We start from the raw sequence: 22131 nt of genomic DNA on the forward strand, positions 1-22131 counted from the left end.
GAAGACCATCCTGAGAGGACCTCAGTACACTTTGTATTACATGCTCCTGCCTAAACCCAACGTTAGCAAAGAAAATGGAATTAATAGGCTAGACTTTTCTACATTCAGCCCTGAAACTAGGAGCACATGGGTACCTAGTTTCTGAGCAGAATTAAGCCTCTGTTAGCCTTAAGAAGGTGGGGAGTGGGGGGCGCCTGGGTGGCTCAGTCGGTTAAGCAGCCAACTTTGGCTCAGGTCATGATCTCACGGTCCGTGAGTTCGAGCCCCACGTCGGGCTCTGTGCTGACAGCTCAGAGCCTGGAACCTGTTTCAGATTCTGTGTCTCCCTTTCTCTGACCCTCCCCCGTTCATGCTCTGTCTCTCTCTGTCTCAAAAATAAATAAACGTTAAAAAAAAAATTAAAGGGGCACCTGGGTGGCGCAGTCGGTTAAGCGTCCGACTTCAGCCAGGTCACGATCTCGCGGTCCGTGAGTTCGAGCCCCGCGTCGGGCTCTGGGCTGATGGCTCAGAGCCTGGAGCCTGTTTCCGATTCTGTGTCTCCCTCTCTCTCTGCCCCTCCCCCGTTCATACTCTGTCTCTCTCTGTCCCAAAAATAAATAAACGTTGAAAACAAAAATCTTTAAAAAAAAAAAAAAAAGAAGAAGAAGAAGGTGGGGAGTGGTTGTTTGGAAGGTAAGCAGAAATATCTGCCTTAAAACCACAGTCAAAATTGTGGTTATTAAAAATATAATTTGAAAAAATTACATTAATATGCTTTTAAAGTAAAAAAAAAAAAAAAGGAATAAAAACAATATAAAGGAAAAAGTGAAATACACCCTAACCTGATTTTTCCCTCCTCCCCTTCCCTGATGAAACTGTTACTAGTTTGTTGGATTTGGGTCCAGATATTTTTCTGTATTCATATAGCTTTATACATCTGCCAGTTTTATTTTTTTCTCCTAAACTTAATTTTATACTAAACATATTGTTTGCTATTTGTTTTTTTTTTTTTTTCTTCCCTCAAAGACATTTTCTATGTCAATGTATATAACTCTCCCTCTTTCACAGTATTCTGTATGTGGGTATGCCACAGTGAGGTTCACTCTTGCCCTCTTGGTGATCATTTAGTTTGTCTCCAGTTTTTCCCCATTATGAATAATACAGTATCCATCTTGTCCCACTTTCTAAAACTTTATCATGAAAATTTTTAACCGTATGTGAGAGTAGAAAGATTAATATAATAAACCCCTATGCACCTGTCACCCATCATCAGTAATCAGCATTTTGCCTATCTTGTTTCCATCCCTTCCTTCCCTCCTTTTTATTTTCACTGAAGTACTTTGAAAATAAATCTCAAACATCATTTCACTCATAAACACTTCAGCACCTAGCATATTTTTAAAAATTGAGGTAAAATTCACATAATGTAGAATGGGCTGTTTTAAAGTGTACAATTCAGGGGTGCCTGGGTAGTCAGTTGGTTAAGTGTCTGACTCTTGATTTCAACTCAGGTCATGACTTCATAGTTCATGAGGTCGAGCCCCATGTCAGGCTGTGCGCGGACAGTGCAGAGCCTGCTTGAGAGTCTCTCCCTCTCTCACTGCCCCTCCCCTGCTCACTTTCACATGCACTGTCTCTCTCTTAAAGTAAGCGTTTATTTAAAGTGTACAATTCATTGGCATGTAACAGATTCACAGTGTTGTGCAACCATCACCTCTATCTAGTTCTAAAACATTTTCACACCTAAGGGGGAGACCCTGTATTCATTAACTTTTCACTTCCCACTCACTACCCCCTCAAGCCCCGAGGAACCACTAAACTGCTATGGGTTTACCTATTCTGAGTATTTCATATAAATGGAATTCTATAATACATAACCTTTTTATACCTAGCTTTTTTCACTTAGCATGTTTTCAAGATTCATCCATGTGTAGCACATATCAGTACTTCATTCCTCTTTATGACTGAATAATACTTCATTGTGTGGATATATCGCAATTTATTCATCTGTTGATCGACATTATGGGTTGTTTCGATCTTCTGGCTATTTGGATTAGTGCTACTATGAACATTTGTACACAGTTTTTGTTTAAATTTTTTTGGATACACACCTACAAGTGGAGTTGATGGATCACATGATAATTGTGTGTACTTTTAAAAAAATTTTTTTTTTCAACGTTTATTTATTTTTGGGACAGAGAGAGACAGAGCATGAACGGGGGAGGGGCAGAGAGAGAGGGAGACACAGAATCGGAAACAGGTCCAGGCTCTGAGCCATCAGCCCAGAGCCCGACGCGGGGCTCGAACTCCCGGACCGCGAGATCGTGACCTGGCTGAAGTCGGACGCTTAACCGACTGCGCCACCCAGGCGCCCCGTGTGTACTTTTTTAAAGAACCAGCACAGCAGTTTTCCATAGCACCTACATCATTTTACATTCACGCCACCCAGACACCCCACTTATTTTTTTGTTTTTATTTTTGTTTCTTATGTGTTTTTTTTCTTAAAGCTATCCTATGTAGATATGAAGTGATATGTCATTAAGGTTTTGATTTGCATTTCCCTAGTGATGCTGAACATTTTTAAATGTACTTTGCCATTTGTAATCTTCTTTGGAAAAGAGTCTGTTTAAGTCCTTTGTCTTTTAATTGGGTTCTCTTCTTGTTGAGTTGTAAGAATTCTTTATGTATTTTAGACCCTAGAGCTTTATAGATAGATGATTTGCAAATATTTTCTCCTGTTATGTGCGCTGTCTTTTCACTTTCTTAGTGGTGTCCTTGGTACACAAAATCTTTCAGTTTTGATCAAGCCCCAATTTGTGTTTCTTCTTTTGTTGCTTGTGCAACAAAATATATTAAAATATATAAAAATATATTTTCAAAAGTATATGTATAGGAATAGTTACTTAAAATAGAATTACCATTTAAATTTTTGATAGATAACATATGTGTACCAAAAGTTTATACTCCCATCCACGGAGTGTGCCTTGTTCTCTACACCTTCACCCGTACCATATTGTCTTTTTTTTTTTCTGTACAATCTGACAGGTGAAAATTTTTAGCATATCTTATTTTAATATGCATTTTCACCATAACTAATTTATTTACATTATTACATATGTGTTTCTTCAGCTTGTAGTCATCGAATACTTGTTGAGTGAATGTTCATCTCCTTTACCTTTTTTTTTCTTTTTAATTGGCCACAACAGATGCTACATTTATGTGTGATAAGCGATGTAACAAGAAACGGTTGTGTGGACGACATAAATGTAATGAGATATGCTGTGTGGTAAGTGGACCTATGATTAGGTACAATCAGATTTCATTCATCCGGGGGCCAAGCATCTAGAAACCTCAGCCATCTGGAATGTAGTCCAGATTCAGACATCACTGGGAGAGGCCCCTGAGCAGCAGTGAGAGAGCTGCCCAGAGAGACAGGCCTGGGCCTTTTTAGGCCTTTGCCAAGTCAAGAAGTCAGCCAGTGGCAATATGGGGAAAGAGAAGAAAGACAGAAGCCCTCAGGCTCCAGAGCCTAAGACCATCAGATGAGCACACAGTCCTCTGCAGGAGATTGTATGCTGTCCCAATACACAGATTGGGCTGGTCTTAGCAATTTGGGCTTTGGGTTTCATATACAGCTTGGATCAGGTCAATAGGCAAAATGAGTGGGGCATTTTTGAAAGGAGCAAGTTTCAGTTATCTGAAGTATTCACTTATATGGAACTAAATAAAGCACTACCTGGCAGTAATTGGGTTACCATGTTGCGCGTGTGTTTGTGTGTGTACAAACAAGAGCACACAGTGCCATTAGCAAAGTAGTGCATGTATACACATGCTTATGTATGTATATCATACATAATTGTTATTTTTGAAGTTTACATATTGATAAGATGAAGAATGATGAAATTGTACAACATATTAAGACTTATTTTTAGGGGCGCCTGGGTGGCTCAGTCAGTTTAGCATCTGACTTTGGCTCAGGTCATGATCTTGTGGTTTGTGAGTTCAAGCCTTGTATCAGGCTTGCTACTGTCACAAAGAGCCCATTTCAGATCTTCTCTCTCCCTCTCTCTCTGCCCCTCCCCTGCTCGCTGGCTCTGTCTCTCAAAAATAAACATTAAAAAAAAAAAAAAGACTTATTTATAAATCAGTATTTGAAGACATAAAGACTTCTTCCTATTGAAAATTTCAAACATATACAAAAGCAGAAAGATTAGCATGCATCCCATATATGCAACATCCAGCTTCAGTAGTGATCAGCTCATAACTAATCTTGTTTCATCCACCTCTCCACCTGCTCCCTCTGATTATTTTGAAGCTAATTCCAGACATCATTTCATCCATAACTGTAGAAAGCTTTTTTTTTAATTAATCTTCTTGTTCTTTGTGGAAAATATAAAATGTAGATAATTTTGCAAACAAATATGAATCTCTTCTTAGGATAAGGAGCACAAGTGTCCTTTGATTTGTGGGAGGAAACTCCGTTGTGGCCTTCATAGATGTGAAGAACCTTGTCATCGTGGGAACTGCCAGTCATGCTGGCAAGCCAGTGAGTGTCTTCACTGTATGCTTTTATTAAAGAGTTTTCTAGGGATCTGTGGGTGGCTCAGTTGGTTAAGTGTCCAGCTCTTGATTTCGGCTCAGGTCATGATTTCACAGTTGTGAGATCGAGCCCCATGTTGGGCTCTGCGCTGGGTGTGGACCCTGCTTAAGATTCTCTCTCCCTCTCTGCACCTTCCCTGTGCTGTCTCAAAAAATTTATTAAACAGTTAATTGATTGATTAAAAAGTTTGATAGGGACACCTGAGTGGTTCAGTCCATTAAGCATCCAACTCTTGATTTTGGCCTAGGTCATATGTTCTTGCAGTGGGTGGGATTGAGCCACACATTGAGTTCTGTACTGATAGTGCAGTGCCTGCTTAAAATTCTCTCTCTCCCTGTCTCTCTCTCAGAATAAATAAATTAACTTAAAAAAAAAAAAACTCTAAGAGTTGTCTAGAAGTTCAGGCATAATATATTTTGAGGGACTGATTAGTTTGGTATGGGTTACTCAACTAAGCCTAAGTATTTCAGATATGTTGTGACTTTAAAAAGTTATTCTCATGCTGCATTGTCATCCCTGAATGTACGAAACTTGGGATGTAAGCAACAATCCTAAAATGAGATCTGGTTCATTAATGGATTATTCTTAAATATCATTGAACCAAATTCTGTCCTCAGCAGTCTTCCTTCTCTGTATTATTAGCAGCAGTTTGTAAACTTTTTCATCTTAGGACTTACTTACATTCTTAAAAATTGCCAAGGACCCTCAAAGAGCTCTTTTTATTGAATTATAGCTATACTTATCATATTAGAGATTAAAATGAGGAATTTAAAAAATATGTATTAGGTTTTTTCTTTTAATTTAAATTTTAGTTAACATACAGTGCAATATTGGCTTCAGGAGTAGAATTCAGTGATTCATCACTTACATTCATTCAGCACATACAACATGCAGTGCTCATCACAAGTGCCCTCCTTAATACCCATCACCCATCTAGCCCATCCCCCACCTTCCTCCCTCCGTCAACTCTTAGTTTGTTCTAGTTTGTTCTCTGTCTTTAAGAGTCTCTTGTGGTTTCTTTCCCTCTCTCTGTCCCCCACCTCCCTTTCCATATGTTTATCTGTTTTGTTTCTTAAATTCCACAAACAAGTGAAATCATAGGTTATCTTTGTCTGATTGGCTGATCTCACTTAGTATATACATTCCAGCTCCATCCATGTGTTGCATATGGCAAGGTTTTGTTCTTTTTGATGGCTGAGTAGCATCCCATTGTATATATGTACCACATCATCTTTATCCATTGATCAGTCAGTGGACATTTGGGCTCTCTCCATAGTTTGGCTATTGTTAGTAATGCTGCTGTAAATTTTGGGGTGTGTATACCCCTCCAAATCTGTATTTTTATATCCTTTGAGTAAATACCTACTAGTGCAATTGCTGGGTGGTAGGGTAGTTCTGTTTCTAGTTTTGTGAGGAACCTCCACGCTGTTTCTCCAGAGTGGCTGTACCAGTTTTCATCCCTACCAACAGTACAAGAGAGTTCCCCTTTCTCTACATCCTTGCCAACACCTGTTGTTTCTTGTGTTATTAATTTTAGCCATTCTGACAAGTGTGAAGTGGTATTTCATTGTGGTTTTGATTTGTGTTTCTCTGATGATGGGTGATGTTGAGCCTCCTTTCATGTGTCTGTTAGCCATGTGTATGTCTTCTCTGGAAAAATGTCTATTCATGTCTTCTGCCCATTTCTTAACTGGGTTATTTGTTTTTTGGGTGTCGAATTTGGTAAGTTCTTTATAGATTTTGGATACTACCCATTTATCAGGTAATGTCGTTTTGCAAATATCTTCTCCCATTCCTCAGGCTGCCTTTTAATTTTGTTGATTGTTTCCTTTGCTGTGCAGAAGCTTTTTAATCTTGATGAAGTCCCAGTAGTTCGTGTTCACTTTCATTTCCCTTGCCTTTGGTGACATATCTAGAAAAAAGTTGCTACGGCCAAGGTCAGAGAGGTTGCTCCCTGTGATCTCCAGGATTTTGATAGTTTCCTATCCCATATTAGTTTTTTTAGTATATGTGCTGCTGAAGTGAGCACTCATACTAGTTTATTTTTAATAACCAGATTTTTTTTTAATGTTTATTTATTTTTGACAGAGAGAGAGAGAGAGAGACAGAGCACAAAGGAGGGGCAGAGAGGGGGGACAGAGGATCCGAAGCAAGTTCTGCGGTGACATCAGACAGCCCAGTGCAGGGCTTGATCTCATGAACCATGAGACTATGACTTGAGCCGAAGTCAGATGCTTAACTGACTGACACACCCAGGCTCACCATAAAATAAATAAACAAATTTTTATAACAGCCAGACTATATATTAGTGTGCAGCGTAAGCACTTTATTTCAGATTATGGAAAAGACATGTATTTAAGGATCAATTGTTTTTTTCTTTACTGCTTCATCGAGGACTTTTTTGTGGTGATGAAACTACAGTGATTACAGTTTGGTATTACTGCCTTGATTTGCGCTAAGACCCTGGCAGTTTTACCAACTCTTGGTTTTGCACCATCACTGCGAATGTCAACATAGCAGGGCAAAGAACCATGTCTTAGTCTGATTATGAAAATAATTTTGGCCTTATGGACTCCCTGAAGACCCTCAGGGACCCCTAAGGGTCAACAGAGCGTACTTTGAGAACTGCTACATTAAAAGATTGGCCTAGATCAAGATTTCCCAAAATGTCTTTGATAGAATGCTAGACCTACTTAATTTCAAAAAGGAGTTGAGTCAGTGCTTTGATATAAATCACACACACATGAATTCCATGAAAACAACTTACATGGCCCCTTGCCCTTTACCTAGCTAATTCACATATATTAGCTTGTTGAATGGATAGGTCAAAGTTTGGTATGCCCATTTGACCAGTAGAAAGCTCAGAGATGTTAAACTACCACCCCACAGTCACTAAGTAAGTAAGTAGTACATCCGGGACCAGAAGCCTAAGTCTCCTGACTATATTTATGGGGCTCTTTACACCACATTGTATAGCCTCTGATGGGTTTGCTGAAGAGAGTGCTGACTGGAGAGGGGCAGTAGGTGGAAGAATCTCAAGAGCCCTGGGCTTCTGACCCTTGGTGACCTAGTTGGGAACCATGGCCAAAGTCCTGGCCTTTACTAAGACTTAGAGTTGGAGAACTGACTCCTCTTGGGATTTAGGAGTTAAGAGAGCTCATGACAAGGTAGGCTGCTTATTAGAGCTGTCCAGTGTGAGCCCTCATTTTGATTTGACTTGTGGCCTGTGTGTAATGAACTCAGATGTAGCTCTGTGCTTCATTTCAACTTCACATTTCTAGTATGATAGGTGTTGATTAGACCTGTAAGAATTTTTTTGAGTGGCTTCAGTGCTTCTCTGAGGTGTATATTCAAATATATATTTTTGTATGTTTGTTAATTACCTGTGGCTTTCATAATCTCTATCCATTTTCCTAACTAAAGGAGTTTGAAAAAATAAAAAGCTATGTCTTTAGCAGAAGTCTCTTGTTCTCTCAAAAGAGATGGTCTATAGATCTGTTGTTTATAAAATATATGTAAAAATTTCCTGGGTTACTCATGGACTTACAGTTTGTTGCAAGTAAAAATGAAATGCTTCTCGGGGCGCCTGGGTGGCGCAGTCGGTTAAGCGTCCGACTTCAGCCAGGTCACGATCTCGCGGTCCGTGAGTTCGAGCCCCGCGTCAGGCTCTGGGCTGATGGCTCAGAGCCTGGAGCCTGTTTCCGATTCTGTGTCTCCCTCTCTCTCTGCCCCTCCCCCGTTCATGCTCTGTCTCTCTCTGTCGCAAAAATAAATAAACGTTGAAAAAAAAAATTAAAAAAAAAAATGAAATGCTTCTTATCTGTCTGCTCCATTGCCACCAGCTCAGGTTTAATAAAATAAAAACATTTTTTGAAAAAAGCAGTCCCCTACAAAGTAATACAAGCCAAAATAAATGTGTGTGTGTGTGTGTGTGTGTGTGTGTGTGTGTGTGTGTTGTCTGTGTAAATATGTATGTGCACATCATGAAAGGTTGTTTTGTTTCATTGCTGCTCCATCAGGTTTTGATGAATTAACCTGCCACTGTGGTGCGTCAGTGATCTACCCTCCAGTTCCCTGTGGCACCAGACCCCCCGAGTGTACCCAGACCTGCGCCAGAGTCCATGAATGTGACCATCCAGGTGGGTCCCAACTCCTTGCCTCCCCCATCTCACAGCCTGTTTCACACTGTGTCATTTAGGATGTTGCATGACAGTCTTTACTGCTCTGAGGTCATGTTGTGATGGCCACCCCTGTTCCCTGTTCTCAGGGGCTGCTTCTGTGAAGGTGAGTCTGTAATCTGGGCCACAGCTGAGAATCAACAGTGCACTCCATTTCTTTACTCAGTGGATATCAAACACACCTGAAAGGCTGGAAGAATCTCCAGTTGATCTTGTCTTTCAGGGACTTTTCTTCTTGTTGCCTTCAATTTTGATTTATATTTCAAAGTTGAATATCTTTTTGTAAAATTGAAACTAACTTTTTGTTGTTAAGGAAGTAATATATGTTTACTGTATAAAAAGAAAGAGGGGTGCCTAGGTGGCTCAGTTGGTTAAGCATCCAAATCTTGATTTCGGCTCAGCTCATAATCTCACAGTTGTGAGTTTGAGCCCCACATAGGGACTCTGCATTGACAGTGCAGAGTCTGCTTAGGATTCTCTCTCTCCCTCTCTCTGCCTCTCCTCCACTCATGTGAATGCTCTCTCTCTCTCTCTCTCTCAGAATAAATGAGATGAAGTCAAAAGATTGAAATTAAATCATCCATTATATCACCTTTTTACACCTTAATATATATTTCTCAGGGCTTTTTACATGGGCAAAATAGATATTTGCATTTTTTTTTCATAATATTAAAGTGTGATGCTACTGAATTTATTTTAACTGGATTTTTCCCTCTTGTAATTTTAATCTTTCTTCTTGTCAATGAATATTTTTCTACAATATAGATTTTTAGTGGTTAATGGAGTGTGCTGTTACATGGATGGGCTATAACTTAATCTCATGTTGTTAGATAATTATTTCCAATTCTTCTTTCATAAACTGCTGTAGACATCCGGCCAGCAGCTACTTAATACCATCCATTTTCTGTCCAGTCTAGTCACTAGCTTTCCTCTAGGACCATTGTAGGCTCATCATTTCATTTTACCAAGTCCCAGAGGCAAACCTGAAATAACTGAAGTCACCAGATTTGGTACTTAGAGTAAGCCATATAGTTCAGACTGACAAATAAACAACCGTTTTCATTTTTTGAGTATTTTAATAGAGTAAAAAAGAAGTAAATTCCTCATGAAGTAGAATGTCCCTTCTTTCCTGGGGACCTTTGGAGGGCCCTCCCAACTTAGTTTGGTGTTCACACCAGATGAAGTAAGTGCCCGAGCCAATACTCACCCACTCCCTCCTTCACACTCATTTGCAAATGTCACAGATGAAGTCCAAATCCTGGTGGGTAATGTCCATAATAAGAACTTAACCATTTTTGAGGTGTGTTGTTTTAGCCCACTTTTGTTCAGCATTCTTTTAACTTTTCTTGAGAGTTAGTTGTATACCCACCATGGTATCAGACACAGAGAGAGGTTCAGAGGAAGAAAAAAGTAACCCATGATCTCAAGATTTTTCTGTTCTTCCCAAGAGGAAGAGGATGGTAGTTATATGCACATGACACACAACCAACCGTTTCGTAAAGATGGGCCAGATAACATGGTAGCAAGCCATTGACATTAGGGAGTGTAAGAGAGCTCTGAGCAGGGTATGGTCAGCCAAGAAAGGCTTTGTTGGAGGAGATGAGTTAGGATGAACTGCCTCTTACAGGCAGCAAGGAAATTGAAAGGAATCAGGGGAGCATGTCAGATGGCATGAGTAGCAGAGATAACTGAGCTGTATGTGATAGGGCCAAAAGAATGACTGAGTAGAATGGACAGACCAGGGTCTGTGCTGCAGGAGATGAGTGGAAAAGCTGCCTCCTTCTCTGCTTCTGTGTTTGGTGTGTCTGTCCCACCTCAGTGGGATTTCTTTTACTCACTCATGCTCATCCTTCAGCACTTTGAAATAAAGTCGCCTACTTTTTACTTTCCTGTGACCATTTTAAAAAGTATTCCAGCTTCTAAACTTAAAAGTTCTATGTTCTATACCATTAAAACATATATAATAATTTATGTGCTTTATTTAAACATTATTCCTAGACATAATTCCTAATTTCCTTTCTCTCTTAACAGTGTATCATTCTTGTCATAGTGAAGAGAAGTGTCCCCCTTGTACTTTCCTGACTCAGAAGTGGTGCATGGGCAAACACGAGGTAAGTTTTCTCTCCCAAGTATTCATTGTTCCAGCTAGAGATTTATGATTGAATTACTTTTAGAGTTGTTAGTCTCATTGTTTCTCAAAGTAAAAATATACTCCAAGAAGCAGAGGTTTGCTTTGGCCCCTTTTTTTCTTTTCTTTTTTTAAGTTAAGGTAGAATTTGGGGTGCCTGCATGGCTCAGTTGGTTAAGCAACTGACTTCGGCTCAGGTCATGATCTCACAGTGTGTGAGTTCAAGCCCCGTGTAGGTCTCTGTGCTGGCAGCACAGAGCGTACTTTAGATTCTCTTTCTCCCTCTCTCTCTGCTCCTCCCCTGCTCTTGTGCTCTCTCTCTCTCTCCCTATCTCTCTCAAAATAAATAAAATAAACATTTTAATTAATTAAGGTATAATTTGCATAAAATAGAATTTTACCCTTTTAAGTGTACAGGTCCTTGAGTTTTGCAAAAACATTCATACAGTCATGTAACCATCACCATAATCGAGATGTAGAATAGTTCATTCACCCCCCAAATATTCCTTCATGCCCTTTTTTTTTTTTAAGTTTTTATTTATTTATAATATCTACACCCAATGTGGAGCTTGAACTCATGACCTTGAGATCAAGAGTCACATGCTGTACTAACTGAGCCAGCCAGGTGTCCCTCCTTCATGCATCTCTATAGTTATTTTCCCTCCTGTCTCTAGGCCCCAGCAATCAATGATCTATTATCTATCCCAGTAGTTTTGCCTTTTCCAGAATGTCACGTGAATGAAGTCATACAATAGGTAGTATAGTGAGCCTCTTTTGCTTTCATTTTTACTCTGGTTGCAACTAAGTTAAACTCAGTCAGTTGACCTTGAGAACAAGGGCTGTATTTCAGAGACAACTTCCAGGTTCACCAGCAAAGGTTGCTAGCCTGCATAAAGGTGTTTCATTAAGAGCATCCCAAGAGTGGTGGTGTCTCTCCACCAGGGGCCACTCTTCCTTCCTCTGTGCCCTGTGCAGCTTCCTATTCTGGCCAGTAGGTCCAAACACCTTCCTCCAGGCTCACCTACACCTCTGCAGTGCCATTACCATGAAGGACTTTTCATCCGCATTCTCAATTTGTAAGCTTATTAGGCACCATTACCTATAGACCCTTTGAAACACTTTTAAGAATTCCTTATTTAAAAAATGCATATTCATTGTAGACAATTAAGAGCATACATTCTGCAATCCAGAAATAAATACTGTTCACATTCTTGTGTATAGACTATAAGTCATGTGTGATACACACTTTCTCATACTCTTTTAAGATTATACTATTGTGTAACCTACTTTTTACTTCATAACATATTAAGCAACATTTTTGGAAACCCTTGGCATTTGTGACAACATGCGTTCAATATCTTTATCTTGATGGACGTATTTTTCTTCACTTATTTCCTGTAAGTGGTTCTCAAGTCATTTGTCGTTTATTAGTATCTTCCTCTATGAGTCTTACTTTCTCCGAGAGTAGCCATTCTAAGGCATCCATGTATCATCTTTGTGTTGATGGCTTATTTGACTTCCTTCAACAAATAGCTTTTACATACCTACTGTGTGCTGGGTAACAGGCTAAGTTCACATGATTCAGAAGAGAACAAGAGAGGCATGACTGCTGCCTTCGTGGAGCCTTTACCCTGGGGCAGGAGGCAGGCATTTAAACAGTGCAATAGCAGTTTAAACAGTACAGTAGCAGGGCAAGTACAAAGGACTGAGCAGGATCAAAGGAGCCCCCACCCAAGGAAGGTGTTTGTAGAGGAGGTAACTTCCTAAAGGATAATGAAAAGTAGGTAAGTAATGAGGGGAGGGAAAACAGAGGACACAGTGTGTGCAAAAATTATCTCCAGGGGCACCTGAGTGGCTCAATTGGTTAAGTGACTGACTTTGGCACAGGTCGTGATCTCACGGCTTGTGAGTTCGAGCCCTGCATCAGATTCTGTGTCTCCTTCTCTCTCTGCCCCTCCCCCATCCACACTCTGTCACTCAAAAATAAATAAACATTAAAAAAAATAAAAATAAATTATCTCCAGACCCTGGTATTAGTGTAGGTAAGTTTAATGATTGGGAACTACATTCTACCAAAATACTTATATAGCAATTCTTCCTTTTTTTTTTTATGTTTATTTATTTATTTTGAGAGAGAGCACATCTGTGAGCAGAGGAGGGGCAGAGAGAGAATCCCAAGCAGGCTCCCTGATGTCAGAGCAGAGCCTGACATAGGGCTCAATCTTGTGAACCATGAGATCATGACCTGAGCCAAAATCAAGAGTCAGACACTGAACTGACTGAGCCACCCAGGTGCCACTCTAAAGCAGTTCTAAAGCGATAGGAAGCGTGTACATTCTAGACTTTGGAGGCCTTTTTAAGAGTAAAAGTTAGATGTCACTAGAGTCAAAGTATATTCCTTATTTTGAGGGTTCTCAAAAGAATTTGAGTCAATATGTAAGAGTAAACTTTGCTCCCACAGGAACAAAATTCTAGCATCTTTTTCCTGGAGTAAGGAATCCTGAAAGAAGGTGATTTCCAAAAATTAAAAGTTTGGGGTTTCATGGCCTATTGCCTCTTAATTTTTTTTTTTTTTTTTTTTTTTTTTTTAAGAGGGAGAGTGCTTGAGCTGGGGAGAGGGGTAGCAGACTCCACACTCAGCACGGAGCCTGTCGTGGGGCTTAGGACCATGACCCAAGCCAAAATCAAGAGTCGGACGTCCAGCCAACTGAACCACCCAGGGGCCACCCCCCCACCTTTTTTATATTTATTTATTTTGGGGAGAGCGCAAGCAGGAGAGGGACAAAGAGGGGGCGGAGGGGACAGAGGATCCAAAGTGGACTCTGCACTGACAGGCTGACAGCCATGAGCCTGATGTGGAGCTCGAACTCATGAACCGCAAGATCGTGACCTGAGCTGAAGTCAGACACTCAGCCGACTGAGCCACTCAGGCACCTGCCTTTTAATTTTTTTTTTTTTAATTTTTTAAAATTTATTTTGAGAGAGAAAATGAGTGGGGGAGGGTCAGAGAAAGAGGGAAAGAGAAAGAATCTCAAGCAGGCTCTGCATTGTCAGCCTGGAGCCTGACGTGGCTGAATCCACGAACAACGAGATCATGACTGAAGCCAGAGTCAGGTGCTTAACTGACTGAACCACTCAGGCACCCCTGCCTCTTAATTTTTTTAAATGATAAAGCTACCTAAAGTTAAAGATACCGTGAGTTGGGAAATGTGAGGAGAGTTGATTATTTGATTATTTAATTATTTCTGTAAAACAGCACTGCCAGCAGTCTTGAAACCATGGGTCAAGGGTGCCTCCCAACCCTCAGTGCCCTAAGCTGTTTGCAAAGGGAGGAAAAGGTTATCTGATCCTCCTAGTTGGTCAGAGCATATCAGATACTCCCTAGTTATCTAGTTTCATGTGCTTGCTACCCGTCCTGGGAAGTGTATATCCTCAGTCACACTTGATTGCTAGCACAAATTCTTTTGGATCATAACAAGGGTTATTAAATAAGTTCCAGATTTGTTTATTTTCAGACAAATTATGTTCAGATTTTGAAAATCCACGTAATTTTTTTTAAGATCAAAATAACTTTTTGAAAATTCAGAAATGTTTGAATAGGAAGTTAAAACTCATCCCAGATCGCACACGGAGATAAGAATCTGGCTACTTCTGTCTCTCCTAGTTACGAAGCAACATCCCCTGTCACCTGGCTGATATCTCTTGCGGATTACCCTGCAGTGCCACGCTACCATGTGGAATGCACAAGTGTCAGAGACTCTGTCACAAAGGAGAGTGTCTTGTGGATGAGGCCTGCAAGCAGCCCTGCACCACCCCCAGAGCTGACTGTGGCCACCCATGTATGGCACCCTGCCACCCCAGCTCACCCTGCCCCACGACTGCTTGTAAAGCCAAGGTGCGTATTCCTGGCTCCAGATAGGGCATTGACTATGGTTGTGGGGCTGCTCGTGAGTCCAGAGCTGAGGCTCCTGGGCATAGAGTCTAATCAGAGATCATTGGTTGCAAGGAACTGCAAGCTAAGGTGGAGCAAGAGAAAGGTGGGGTACACTGTACAGATTCCTGTCTGCCCAGCTTGATGTGGCCTTCTAGTTCAGAAGGTACCCACTGCTGTCTGACCAGTCTGTCTCTCTCCCTTAGAACAAATTCTCAAGAGAGACTCTGATTGCCTACTCCATTTATTCAACAAATATATGTGTCTGTGTTGCGCAAGATGTTTTGCTAGGTGCTAGGGCTCTACCGGTGAACAGGAGGCACATGATCCTTTCAATTAGATGGGACAGATCCTTACTAATTACTCAGATACTGAATTATGACTGTGGTGAATAAGAGGTTACACCCTGATAGAAGGTGCTATGAGAGCATGAGAGTGGGCAACTTAGCCTGGTCTGAGGGATCTAAGTAGGGCTTCCCTGAGGAGGTGAAAGCAGGCAGTGGACCTGATTAGGCCTTGGATGGTCCTGGGTCAGGTTCAATGGTAAAAACTTCATTTCTAGGCCTGCCCCTTCAGGTGGGGTTAAGGACTGTAGTAGTTCCCAGAAAGGGTCCCTGTAGAATGAACGGTTCCCTCCTAGTGTGTCAACTACCACGTTGTCTAGTTGCATGCATGGTTAGCTTCCTCCATCCTGTAGGGTAACCACTCACTGTCTATATCCTCTGCCATGGTTTGATTTGAGAGAGACTTTAAAAGTGTGAAACCTGCCTATTCACATGGTTTCTATGTGCTAAAAGTCGCTCCATGTTAATCTTATTTCAGATAGAGCTGCAGTGTGAATGTGGACGAAGAAAAGAGATGATGATTTGCTCTGAAGCATCCAGTACTTATCAAAGGTTAGTGCTGCTCAAATGTTAATAGCAGTGGATCTCAGTATACAGAGGTTATACACGTGTATACCGGTGTTTGTTGTAGCATCCTTGCAACTTTTGTTGTGGAAAGTTGTTTAAATAAATTTTCCTCAGTCTAGTTTTTATGGTTCAGAGAGAAAGTATTGTTTTGTCCCTTTCCTTCCATAACTTTCATTTGTAAAATAACCTTTTTATTTTTCTTCCTCTTTCTCTCCCTTCTGGTCTTGTTATACCCTGAGATCAGAAGGGATGATGTCCTGAAGTTACATGAATTGCTTTAACATCCCACCATTTGTGTTAGCACAGCCAGGACCAAGTCCTGTGCTCTTCCCCTGTAGTGGGGGTTTCTGACTGTTCTGTGAATTGTCTTTGCAGCCCCCTGAAATCCTAGAACCAGGTGGTCAGAAAGGGATCTGAGTAAGGAGGTGAAGGTGTTAGGAATGTGTGTTTGTCTCTGATTAGGTGCAGAGAGGTGTCATGGAGATAGCATTTTTAGAGTATAGAGACATCAGAGTAGCTTTGACAACAGTGGGTTTCAAAATACTGACTGACTGCCAGGCATTGGCCTGGATATTCAAGGGAGATTAAATAGACTGTCTCATTGCTTCCTATGGAGCTGCTTAGAATCTGATTGAGGAGATATGACATAAACGTGTGGGTAGTTCATAATAGATGGGTTTCTGAAGCCACATGAATTGTCCAGTGATAGATTTGACTTGAAGGAAGTCTTCTCTGTACTTAGTATTAGAACATTCCTGTGAAACTGCAATGCCTTTTCTTCCCTTTTTTATACTTCAGAATAGCTGCTATTTCCATGGCCTCTAAAATAACAGACATGCAGCTTGGAGATTCAGTGGAAATCAGCAAGTTAATTACTAAGAAGGAAATTCACCAAGCCAGGTAATTTTTAAAATGTGTGTCTTCTGTTAGAATTAATTTCCAGAGGATAGGAACTATTTATTTATATCTCAATCCCCCACAGCAAACCCTTGCACACAGAGTAGGTGTTCCAACAGACGTTTGAACTTAAGAGACCACACCCACTCCAATCCAGCAAATCTTATTCAGGATATAGCTACAACCAGAGGAGACTTAGGCCTCTCCTCAAACAGTAGCCAGAGGAAGCAGAGACCTAGATGTGTCCAGCCCAACTCACAGAGAACAGAGAACCAGCTGTGCCAAGAGAAGGAAGTGGCGCTGTGAGAGGGTCATTGGAAGCATTTTGGCGACACTTTGAGGCCCTTCTGAGAACTAGATTACCATAACCAAGAGGCCCACCCACCTGTCCTTGAAAGGGACCTCATGTAGCCATGTTTTGGCCAGAATCTGCTCTGTTTCCAGGTTGACTAAGAACTTATTGTTGGGTAGAAGCTGTGAAATCTGTGCCCTGACTTTTATTTTTTTCATTTGTTTCTCAAGGCTGGAGTGTGATGAGGAGTGTTTAGCCTTGGAAAGGAAAAAGTAAGTCATTTCAACTGCTGTTTATCTACTTGTCCTTGAGCTCTGTGAAGTTAGTGGGAGGGAGCAACTGTTGAAGCATTCATTCAGCACCTGCTGAGTCTTTTGCTGCTATTGGAGAGCAAGAGAAATTCAATCATCAAGAATTGTAATGTCTAAGGATAAACCACTTAGGTGATTTCAGCACATTTCCGAAACATGAGCTTATTGGTTTTGGGCATGGCGTAAACATCACATGCTACAGGATACTTATTCACTGACTGGCAGACTTCCTGATTCCAGTGGAGATAAGAGGCTCAAAACTTTTTTAATGACCTTTTATGTTGAAATATAGCATACATATAGATCAGAAGTGCACAGATCAGTGAGTCATCACAAAGTGAATACAGTGGTGTAATCCGTACCCAGGTCAAGAAATAGAAAATTACCAGAACACTTTTGTATACTCCATAAAGATAAAACATCTATCCTGACTTCTAACACTTCAGATTAGTTTTGTCTGTTTTTGGACTTTAAATAAATGATGAAATCTTGTAGTTTGTATTATTTTTGTCTGGCTTCATTCATTACATTTGTGATCTTCATTCCTGTTGTTGCATATAGCAGTACTTGGGTCATTTGCATTTCTGCATGATATTTTAATGTATTAAGATATTATAATTTATTTATCATTCAACCATTAATAGGTATGTGTATGGTTATGAGTGTTGGGCTATTATAAATAATGCTCTGTTAATGGGGCACCTGCGTGGCTCAGTTGGTTGAACGTCCGAATTTGGCTTAGGTCATGATCTCATGGTTCGTGGGTTCGAGCCCCACATTGGGCTCTGTGCTGACAGCTCAGCCTGGGGCCTGCTTTGAATTCTGTCTCCCTCTCTCTCTGCCCCTCCTGTGCTCGTGTTCTGTCTCTCTTTCTCAAAAATAAATAAACATTTGAAAATTTTTTTAAAAAATGCTGTTAAGAACATCCACATACTTCTTTTGCCATATATACATACTCATTTCTGTTAGTTACAAACTTGGGAGTAGACTTACTGATTGATAGTTAATAGTGTATTCATATGTTCAGCTTTAGTCAGTTCTCCGCAACAGTATCCAAAATGGTTGTGCCATATTATACTCCCAGCAGCAGGGTAATAGTTCCCATTGCTCTACTTTTTTCTTCTTTTTTCTTTTTTGTTTTTTTCTTTACATTTTTATTAGCACTTGGAATTGTCTGTCTGTTTTTGTTTTTTTTTTTAAATTTTTTTAATGTTTATTACTTTTGAGAGAGAGAGACAGAGTGCAAGTGGGGGAGGGGCAGAGAGAGAGGGAGACAGAATTCGAAGTAAGCTCCAGGCTCTGAGCTGTCACCCCAAAACCCTGTGCGAGGCTCAAACTCATGAACTGTAAGATCGTGATCTGAACCAAAGTCAGATGCTTAACTGACTGAGCCACCCAGGCGCCCCGGAATTGACAGTCTTTAATTTTAATCTATTCTTATGAATTTGTAGCTGATGTCAGTGAGCTTTTAGTTTATATTTCCCTGATGACTAGTGAGGTTGAATGCCTTTTTATATGGTTATTGGCAATTTGGATATCCCCTTTTGTGAAGTGCTTATTCAATTCTTTTAGTTATTTTGTAATTGTGTTGTCCTTTTCATATTCATTAGTAGGAGTTCTTTATATATTTTGGATGTGAATCCTTTGTTGATTTTCAGTATTGTATTTTCCTGCACTTAGTGCCTTCGGTTTTCACTCTCTTAATGGTATCTTTTGATAGGCAGAAGTTTCTGATTTTAATGTAATCTAGTTTATCAGTCTTCTCCTTAGATACTAGTGCTTTTTATGTCCTGTTAAAGAAGTATTTGTCTATCTTGAGATCATGATGATACTCTGTTATTGTCTAGAACCTGTATTATTTTACCTTTTACATTTAGATCTACAGTTGACCTGGACTGATTTTTTTTTTTTTTTTTTTGAGTATGGTTTAAGGAGAGTTCACAACTCAGTTTTTTTCCATATGAATATTCATGTGACCAGTACTATTATCAAGATGTCATTTTCCCCAGTCTCTCTAGTGCCTCCCTTGTCTTAAATCAGGTATTCATATTACGTGTGGATCTATTTCTGAGCTCATTCTGTTCCATCATGCTAGAATCATACTCTCTTAATTGTACCTTTATAACAATAAAGGTCTTACTATCTGATAGTTTATCTCTTCAAGCATGGTTCTTCAAGATTAACTTGACTGTTCTTGGGTATTTGCATTTTCATTTAAACTTTAGAGTTAGCTTATCAATATCTGCTTAAAAACCTACTAAGATTTTGATTGAATTGGTATTCAATTTATAGATCAATTTGGGAAATTTGACATTTTTATAATATTGAGTCTTCTAATCCATGAACAAGGTATACCTTCCATTTATTCCTGTCTTCTTTGATTTCTCTCAGTGATACTTCATATTTTTCTAGATACAGATTTTGTACATCTTTTGGTAGATTTGTCCCTTGCTGGTTGATGGTTTTGATGCTTTTTTAAGTGGTAATTTTTTTTGTATCACTTTTTTTTCTCTCCTCTCCCCTCTTGTATCACTTTTAAAATTTTATTTTCTAAAAAAGCAAAACAAAATAAATTTAATTTTCTAATTGCTTATTGCTGGTATATAGAAATGTAACTGATGTTTGTTGACCTGTATTCACAACCTTGCTAAATTCACTTATTTCTTATTTCATGTCCTTTTCTAATAATAGTAATTTTATTTCTTTCCAATTCTTATCTGTTTTCTTTTTCTTGCCTCATTATACTGGCTCACGCCTACAGTACAGTGTTGAATAGGTGGTTGATAGTAGGTATTCCTGACACCAGAGAGCTTTAAATATTTCACTGCTAAATATATTTTCTATTAGTTATTTGAGGATACTCTTCATCAGATTAGGAGGCATTTATTCAATGACTGGCAGACTTACTGGTTCTAACAAAGATTGGTTAAAATGTATAGACCTGTAAAAATGTTAACAGTTGGAGAATTTAAGTGAACAATACACAGACAGTCCCCAACTTAACAATAAACTGACTTACAATTTTTCTACTTCACAGTGGTGCAAAAGCAATTCACATTTAGTGGAAACCATAGTTCAGATTTTGAATTTTGATCTTTTCTCAGGCTAGTAATATAATGCTGTCTTATGACACTGGGCAGTGGCAGCAAGCTGCAGCTTGCAGTCAGCCGTGCAGTCATGAGGGTAAACAACGAATACATTTACAACCATCCTGTTTTTCACTTTCAGTACAGTATTCCTTGAGATATTCAGTACTTTACTACAAAATAGGCTTTGTGTTAGGTGATTTTGCCCAACTGTAAGCTAATAATGTAAGTGTTCTGAGCACATTTAAGGTAGACTAGGCCAAGCTATAATGTTTGGTAGGTTAGATGTATTAAATGCATTTTTGACTTACGGTATTTTGAACTTATGATTGTTTTATCATTATAATATTCTTGTTACTTTGTTTGGAAATTTCTCAAAATAAATAGTTAAACAAAAACAGGCAAATGCAGGCAAAGTATAGTCCTGTTTTATCTTGAAGTTTGACTTTCCACTACATTTTTTTTTTAAGTTTATTTACTTTTGAGAGAGAGGGAGAGCGAGCAAGTATGAGTGGAGGAGGGGCAGAGAGAAGGAGCGAGAATCCCAAGCAGGCTCCATGCTTTACACCCACCATGGGGCTCAAACTTACAACCCTGAGATCAAGAGTCATCTGCTCCACCACCTGAGCCAGCCAGGTGCCCTACCCAGGTGCCTAGTTTTATATACGCTAATTGCAACTACTTAAAGGGAAAAAAATCTGAAAGAAAGTGTATTAAAATGCAGTATTTGTGTTGTTAATGGAATTCTTCCCTTTATTTTCCAAATTTTCTGTAAGACAGTACTAATTTTAATGATTATATGTCTACTTTATCTGTCTGATGTTTAGGTGAAATCTCAGAGATAGTCATCCCCATTCTCATCCCAGATAACCCAAGCTCCCAGTGTCAGCCAAGGGGTTGGCTCAGACCCATGTAGATCTGTCTTGCTTATATTCTTCTAGGAAGATAAAATCATATCTTGTCCCAAGTAGTTATTATTCCTTCCTTAATGATTGGGTTTACTGATGAGCGCCTGGGTGGCTCAGTCGGTTAAGTGTTGAACTTTGGCTCAGGTCATGATCTCACGGTTCGTGGGTTCGACCCCCACATCAGGCTCTGTGCTGACAGGCAGAGCCTGGAGCCTGCTTTGGATTCTGTATTTCTCTATTCTCTCTCTCTCTCTCTCTCTCTCTTTCTCTCTCTCTCTCTCTCTCTCTCTCTCTCTCTCTGCCCCTCCCCTGCTTATACTGTGTATCTCTCTGTCTCTCAAAAAAAAATAATTTTAAAAAATTTTTATAAAAAATAAGTAGGTTTACTGAAATGACATCATTAATGTATAAAGAAGTTAGGACTTGGTGGGCACTCTGTGTTACTGTAAGTTTTCCTCTCCTTCCTTTCCTTTTATTTACTTACATCTCTCTTACTTCCAGGAGATTAGCAGAGGCATTTCATATCAGCGAGGATTCCGATCCTTTCAATATACGTTCTTCAGGGTCAAAATTCAGTGACAGTTTAAAAGAAGATGCCAGGTGTGTATGTAACTTGGTACCACCTTTCTTAATTATGGCTTACAAGACTGTTTGGTCTTTTAAGATATAATAACTAATATGTGCTCATCTGTGATTGAGCCAGTTAAAGTCTATATATCTATTATAAGAGATTATATGATGTTTAATAAAAATCCTTTACTAGGTTTCTCGAAATTTTCCTCTAGAAGAATGGAGCAGGGTGTGTGTGTGTGTGTGTGTGTGAGAAAGAGAGAGAGAGAGAGAGAGAGAGAGAGAGAGAACGCCCTGTAGTAGAAGTGTGGGCTTCATAGGGCTTGGACTAGCCTGAATT

At 39.7% G+C, this 22131-nt stretch overlaps 1 protein-coding gene across 2 annotated transcripts in view; it reads left to right on the forward strand.

Annotated features, from left to right (window-relative positions):
• Positions 1 to 22131, forward strand: part of NFX1 (nuclear transcription factor, X-box binding 1) — a 75119-nt gene that overhangs the window by 48996 nt on the left and 3992 nt on the right. For both annotated transcript variants that reach the window (XM_011288594.4, XM_019816083.3), the window contains exons 12-20: positions 3186 to 3265; positions 4417 to 4525; positions 8599 to 8718; positions 10789 to 10868; positions 14550 to 14780; positions 15639 to 15712; positions 16526 to 16627; positions 17147 to 17188; positions 21723 to 21821. In XM_011288594.4, the coding sequence (XP_011286896.1) occupies positions 3186 to 3265; positions 4417 to 4525; positions 8599 to 8718; positions 10789 to 10868; positions 14550 to 14780; positions 15639 to 15712; positions 16526 to 16627; positions 17147 to 17188; positions 21723 to 21821 (937 nt within the window). The remainder of the gene's footprint in view (positions 1 to 3185; positions 3266 to 4416; positions 4526 to 8598; positions 8719 to 10788; positions 10869 to 14549; positions 14781 to 15638; positions 15713 to 16525; positions 16628 to 17146; positions 17189 to 21722; positions 21822 to 22131) is intronic.

The sequence above is a fragment of the Felis catus genome, chromosome D4 (assembly GCF_018350175.1).
Source record: "Felis catus isolate Fca126 chromosome D4, F.catus_Fca126_mat1.0, whole genome shotgun sequence".
Taxonomy (NCBI): domain Eukaryota; kingdom Metazoa; phylum Chordata; class Mammalia; order Carnivora; family Felidae; genus Felis; species Felis catus.